This window comes from Ceratina calcarata, unplaced genomic scaffold (genome assembly GCF_001652005.2).
Source record: "Ceratina calcarata isolate Rehan_Ccalc_2016 unplaced genomic scaffold, ASM165200v1 scaffold144, whole genome shotgun sequence".
NCBI classification, from domain to species: Eukaryota; Metazoa; Arthropoda; class Insecta; order Hymenoptera; family Apidae; genus Ceratina; species Ceratina calcarata.
The window spans coordinates 313,917-320,697 of NW_017135553.1; the positions used below are offsets into that span (position 1 = coordinate 313,917).

At 35.0% G+C, this 6,781-nt stretch overlaps 3 protein-coding genes across 3 annotated transcripts; 1 reads left to right on the forward strand and 2 right to left on the reverse strand.

The window, feature by feature from the left end:
• Positions 1 to 201: 201 nt before the first annotated feature.
• Klp64D (kinesin-like protein 64D) lies at positions 202 to 3,898 on the reverse strand. The gene is made up of 9 exons (XM_018034367.2): positions 3,783 to 3,898; positions 3,154 to 3,572; positions 2,892 to 3,082; positions 2,680 to 2,819; positions 2,406 to 2,603; positions 1,929 to 2,320; positions 1,437 to 1,854; positions 1,243 to 1,368; positions 202 to 1,161 (listed from the first exon to the last, which is right to left on the reverse strand). The coding sequence occupies exons 1-9, from the start codon at positions 3,795 to 3,797 to the stop codon at positions 1,024 to 1,026; spliced, it is 2,037 nt and encodes a 678-aa protein (XP_017889856.1). The 5' UTR covers positions 3,798 to 3,898; the 3' UTR covers positions 202 to 1,023.
• Positions 3,899 to 4,002: 104 nt separating this feature from the next.
• On the forward strand, positions 4,003 to 5,243 carry crim (QVR superfamily protein crim). The gene is made up of 3 exons (XM_018034403.2): positions 4,003 to 4,222; positions 4,308 to 4,442; positions 4,523 to 5,243. Exons 1-3 carry the CDS (start codon positions 4,171 to 4,173, stop codon positions 4,801 to 4,803), a joined length of 468 nt encoding a protein of 155 aa, XP_017889892.1. The 5' UTR covers positions 4,003 to 4,170; the 3' UTR covers positions 4,804 to 5,243.
• Positions 5,244 to 5,408: 165 nt separating this feature from the next.
• LOC108630852 (protein lethal(2)essential for life-like) lies at positions 5,409 to 6,572 on the reverse strand. The gene has a single exon (XM_018034390.2). The coding sequence runs from the start codon at positions 6,326 to 6,328 to the stop codon at positions 5,684 to 5,686; it is 645 nt and encodes a 214-aa protein (XP_017889879.1). The 5' UTR covers positions 6,329 to 6,572; the 3' UTR covers positions 5,409 to 5,683.
• Positions 6,573 to 6,781: the final 209 nt, after the last annotated feature.

Below are 6,781 nucleotides of genomic sequence, written 5' to 3' on the forward strand. Positions count from 1 at the left end.
TAATATAAAAGTTCTATTATCACAGTACGTAAAGAATGTATATATTTGAGTAAGAAGTTATAACGCAGATGAACTTATATTTATATATGAATATTATAGAAAATAATAATTCATGTCTGAAATTTTGTTTTACTGCAGTGATGTACTTTTTGCTTTTTATTTTATCACATTTTTAACACATATCATTAAACAAAAATAGATAAGCTATATTAGTATTTAAATCTTAAATTTTGTCCTTTAAATTAAATAATGATTGCAAAATATTTATCGACAAAATAATGCTATAGAAATACTGCCTATTTATCGTCGTGCTACAAAATCTAGTCTTTATTAAAATACACATAAATAGCAATATAAAAAAAGCAAGTAGTACTAAAAGATTGCATTTTCATCCCTTTCAATTATATTTATAATTTTCATATTCCTATGATCGAGTGAAACGTCTCGTTTCTCTTTTTCTCTTATCACACAGGTACAGCACATATTGTTCTCTAGAATCCTTATACCAATTATTCTTTATTCCATAGTTAACTTATATTGCATGCTATTAAATATGAAAATGTAACTTCTATGAAAGTTTATATTCATTATTAATTCAAGTTCGCGTCACCTAATTATTTTATAGACATGGGAAACGAAATGTAAGACGATCTTACTATAATCATGCTACTTCGTTTAAGTCTCGAACGCGTAACAATTAACCGAATGGGAAGTAACTTTGGGTTTTAAAAAATAAATTTTTGTTAGATAAATTAAGTAACTTGGTTGCACCTTATAATTATGAAAATTTTAACTGAATAATATTTTCCTATTATATCGTATGTGTATTCTTTGCTTCCATGCAATATTCAAAATGTACTAAAAAGTATTCAACTTAAAATATAAAAATAAATATAGTTAGAGAAAATACTGATTCTCTGTTGTATACAATGTAGAAGCAAACATAAATTAAAATGATCTGTTAGAAAAAAGGTACCTCTTGAAAAATAATGACTATCATTTAATGTAATTTAAAGGTAGTTTCTAGTGTGGAGTACGTCTATGCGCTGTAGTTGGCCTCGGAACGCCAGATCGACCTCGTACTTTTTTCAGTTGCACAAAACTATTGTCGATTCCGTTATTGTAAGACAGATATATATTCGACAAGTCAGGTTGTATTTGCTATAAATGAATCGTTATAGTAAATACAGAGTTCTCGTTTTTAAACTACACCAGCGTTAATTTTATAAAATTGATACGTACATCTTTGTTCGTTCCCACCGGCGGAGTTGCTTGCGCTTTGCGCATGTTATTTCCTGTGTACGCTACACATTTCAGCTGCCATTCTCCGATATCCTCGTTCCAATGGACGTATCTTTCGATCATCGTCTAAAACATTATTACGATATAAATGGTTTAGCTTACCACACATTATTCGTGTACTTTATTAAACGTACCTGATACTGAACAGGGATGTAACTGTTTACTATTAGTTCTTGAAGCTGCAATTCTCTTCCAATACCTCTGACTCCTTCCAAGAGTCCTTCCATTTCTCTCTGATGCTCTTGCTGCAAATCGGACAATTCTGCTTTGACAGACATTAACATTGTATGTACTCGAGCTAATTTCTTCGTTTTTCCCGCAGCTTCTTCTTGCAAGGAGGAATATTTCTCTTCTATGTCGATACGTTCAGCTTCCTTCGCTTCTATTGCTTTTTTTAACTGTTCTTCTCTACTCTTCCGTTGATCGAGTTCGATCGCTGCCGCAGCTAACAATTGTTCTTGGGCCTCCGCTTTTTCTAACAAATTTTCACCTCCAACTAGAATCTTGTTTTGGAGATTTTGCATTTGTGCTCGTAACGCTTCTTTCTCGCTCCTGAAACAATTATGTGTAAGTAATTTATATGCCTAACAATTAACGTTTTAAATAATATGTTAAGAGAATCATACTGAGTTCTTTTTAATTCTATGACATCCTTGTCATCAGGACTTTTGTCTTCCCTCTCGGCTTTGTCGATCTTTTCGTTAGAATCTGCGTCCCTATCTTCCAATTCTTCCATCGTTAATATTTGACTTCTCCTACGTCGAACTTTTTTCTCGTGTTTGGTTTCCCCTGTGTCTTCGGAATCTTCGGACTCGTCGTCAGATTCGGAAATTTCAGTGCCGTTCTCTTCCAGCTGTTTCCGTAACTGTTCAATCTCGACTTGAAATTGACGAAGCAGAGCGTCTTTCGGATCTTCGTTAATTCTCGCTCTGTTCTTAATGTTCTTTGCGCGGTTCGCATAACGAAGAGTGCTGATGGTTTCATCGTAATTTATATCAGCTGGGCTTATATTTGCACACTAAATTTTCAAAAAGTTCAAATAACTATTCGATGAACACTATCATTCATAACAAATATATAAGATAGAATATTAATAATCCTACCATCAACGTTTTCGAGTTACCACCAAGAGAATCTTGGAGTAATCTCGTCAGTTTTGAATTCCTGTAAGGCACATGTGAACTCTGGCCATCAACCAATGCGGATATTACATTACCTAGCGTTGAAAGTGACAAATTAATTTTTGTCGCTTCCCTTAAACGGACTCCGGACGTTTTGGTTTTGCTTTGTCTCTCCGATCCCTGAAGTTATATCAAAGATTAAGATACATATATCTTGAAATGAAAAGGTAATATTATAGTTGTAACAATATCTTACAGCTAAATCGACTAAATGAAGTTTGCCCATTTTAACATGTTGTTCACCATCGTCTCCGAGTTGACTAGATTCAACGGTAATCGTGAATATTGCGTGGGATCTTGAACTCGATACGTTCATCGCCGTAGCTCCAACAACGCCTACGAGTGATATAAATTATGAATAATTACAGATTCTACTTAAAACAGAAATATATTTCAAGAGGCGCTTACGGTTTTTGTTGCCAAGAGACATTATTCGATCTAGATCATCGGCGTTATTTACGACGTAGCCACTGAGATCTTTTACGAATACTCCAATGTCTGGTCTCTCCTTCACTTCCAGTCTTGTGTTCTGATCTTTCCCTAACAAGTCTCTAACTTCCTCGTTATAAATCTCTAAGTATGTTGCACGTACAAGGAATCTGTAGATCAAACATTATTTTTTCACAAAGCCTATACACGTAAAATAATATTTCTGAGTGAAGATAATTACTTTTGGTTGTCATGAGCTTTAGCTATGTGTCCAAAAATGTGTGCAAAAGTATTAGGAATAATGCCCCTGAGTTGTGGGAATGTTTTTGCACCAGACATGGTATACGTTTTACCAGTGCCTGTTTGTCCATACGCGAATATTGTTCCATTGTATCCTTGAAGAACTTTGTCGACGATCGGTCTCGCGGTTTCATTATAAATATCAACTTGGGTCGAGTCAGTGTCGAATACAGCATCGAATGAGAAAACCTTTGGTGGTTCTCCTTGTGCGGCATTAGGATTTTCAACAGTTATTTCGCTGTTAATAGTGTCCACGCATACTATGTTTTTACAGTGCCCGTCCAATTCCTTTCCATTTAAAGGTCGAACACGTACTACGACTCTGACATTCTCCACTTCCCCAAGATCCGTCGTACTGTCCTGCATCGAATAAATATTGCACGATCATTAAAAAGTTGAACCGAGGAAAGAGATAAATATAAAATCATAAAGTCATGATTATTTTGTCCTGCACTTCGAACAAAATAGATATGACATTAATACGATTTGACAGATAGAACTGTCAAACGAATATATGTATGTTGACAATCCTTGTTCGAAACGGAAATATTTCTGTGTGGAGGTACTAACTTCAGTCCCCGGCATCGTGGTTCCGTTCCTTTTTAAAGTCACATAAACACACGATTTACAGCATAATATTTAAGCAGGTAAAACTTAGTGATATAGCAGACGACCTCCGTAAACAAATGGATCGATTTGTATGATTGCATTGAGTGAAGATAGCCACAGACGGATAGTCGCTATATTCAACTCATATATACTCGAGTGATGGCGATACATGAAGATATACTGTGTGTGTGTCCTCTTCATCAAGAGCAGGCGTCATCTAAGTGGAGTGGAAAATATTCCTAATTTCTTTATTTCATTTGTCAAATTATTTTAAGAACAGTACATTTATTAATCTTAGCGATTATTGTCATAAATAAAGTAAACATTATTCTACCAAGCATTCATAAAAATGAAGATACTGATAATTGCCATTGTTGTATTAAGTGTACTTGTTGTCAAAGGTAAAAATGGAAATTACATTAACATTTTATACGTAATAACGTAGAGTCCCTGATATTTATTTTCTAATGTACACTCTATTCTTAGGGCAAGGTTTGTACTGCTACCGATGTACCAGTAATCAACCTGGGTGTGGCACACCTTTAAATTGGTTATGGTATTGGGGAGAGACGTGTCCAGAATATGATGACAAATGTGTAAAAATTATTGAGAAGAAAGGAGGTATATAAATCTTCCTTGCAATTAAATAAAAATAGTTCATGTCTGTTTATTAACACACTAAAAACATTGTTATGTTTTAGCTGAGACCATGATAACTCGGGAATGTTTGAGCTCTGTTCGTAGCTTCAGAACAGACATACCAGCTGATAAGTATGAAGGTTGTAGACCTGCTGCAAAAGATGTTAGACTAGGACATTATGTGAATAATTCTCTTTGGCAATTAGATATTCACAGAAATTATTATGATGAAGTAACATGGTGCTTCTGTTACTTTGATCACAGATGTAACAGTGCTGTTAATATTCACGTTTCCATTTTGTTACTTTTTATTGGGATAACAGTACATCAGTTTATAGCATAAAACATTTACAAATGTTGAATATTTATGCTTTAACTTTGTTTAGATCTTTTCTCTAGAGATTGAATCAAATGCATTTACTCTGATTAGTATCTGCATAGAATTGAAGTTCATATTTGTAAATAGTGTAAATAACCATTCCAGTATAATTTCACTATAAATCGACCCGTGCCTTAAAAGTTGATTATTCTAACTACAGTAAATTTGACCAGTTTTTCTGTGTACCTAGACAATGTAATGAAACATTGAATTCCATCCAAAGTGTGTATTTATAATTGTTATTTTTTTGTGAACATATGTTACATATTCTGTTCATGTTATTAGAGTACATTTAATTACTGCACACTTAATTTTTAGTGCACCTTCACATTCCATAATTTACTGGCTTATACATTAATCTCTAGACCAACTTAGATATTATACTTTTTTATATATTAAATCCTTCGTCCATTACTACGAAAGAAATTTATGTAAAATTAACTTTTTATACTTTTTGCTACGTGCAGATATTCTGTACGATTGTACTGAAATTTTAATAAAGACGTGTATTTTATAATTGACTGTTCATTTTTATAAAGGCATAGGGACAATCAATGAGAAACTTGGAATCATATAAAAGGAATATTTTTATTACAAACACTTGACGACAAACGAGTCTTAAATAACATTAAGGAAAGCCTTTGGAATATATATTTTTAAGAAAATATCACTTGGCACTTACATCTAAGGTATGACATATGTGAAAATGTGAACAAACTGAAACAAGTACGTCTTTTATAAAGTAAATGAAAAATAGTCTTTAATGAAACATTGACATGAAGACGATGACGAAATACTGCAAGAGAAATGGACAATTTGTTTACTAGAACCCAATAGTTTCTTCTTAAGCAGCTTTAACTGTCTTCTCTTGTCCCCTCTGTTGAGCAGTATTCTTTTGCGGTGTTTCCTTCTGTTTCTCTGCTGGTGCAGAGGCTGTTTCTTGCCTCAGAGCTGGCTGTCCTGTATTCTCGATTTGGATGATTCTCTCGTTCTTCGACTGTGGTTCAGGTTCCTTTCGGGGCGCAGTGATGGTCAATACACCATCCGATGACAAACTCGATTTCAACTGATCGATGTCGCACTGGTCTGGTACCAAGTATTTTCGCACGAACTGCCTCGAGATCCATCCATGTTCGTCCTGTTTTTCCTCGTGTTTCCCTTCGACGATCACATTCTTTCCTACAACTTTGACAGAAACTTCCTCCGGAGCGAACTGTTGGACATCTAAGGTGACTTGAAATTTGTTCTTGTCGGCTTGGACAGTGGATATTCCGCCTCTGGATGCACGTTCCAAGGCTCTCTCGTAGGGCTGGTATCTCTGAGTCCCACGGCGACGTGGTTTTATTACCACAATTTCGTTATCCGGAAACGGTAAAGCTGTTGGCAAATCCTCGGGACTCAACGATAGCCCGAAGTGCTGATCAAATAGTCGATGTGGTCTGTCCAAACCCTCCCACCAGCTAGAGAACAACATCGGTAACAGAGACATTGTCGTTTTTCTTGAAGCTTCAACGTCCAGTAAGAATCAATAAAATTCGACAATTTGCTTTTTGATCTCTCTTCACTTAAAACTTGCAACACACTCTTCGCTACTTAATTCGTTGGATGATAATAAATAATAACAATAGTGTGGTTTATACAAAAGTCTGAGCGCAATTGAATTGAACTCGTATCTCGCACTTTGTCGAGAGCGTCTTTACAAATTCTACCGGTTAGTAACAGCAACTGCGCGGCCTGCGCGCGAATTTATATTTGTTACCCCTTGGAAACATGGCGGGGGTAAACGTAAACGTCGAGTAATATGTGGAATCTTCCAGAAATTGAATTTTCCAGATGAAAAGTAATAAGTGTATGAAATAGTTAAAAATAGTTTCATTGAAAAGAATGTATCACTTAATAAACTGTAATTCACGTATCAAAATGTCATATCTCTGGTCTCGCC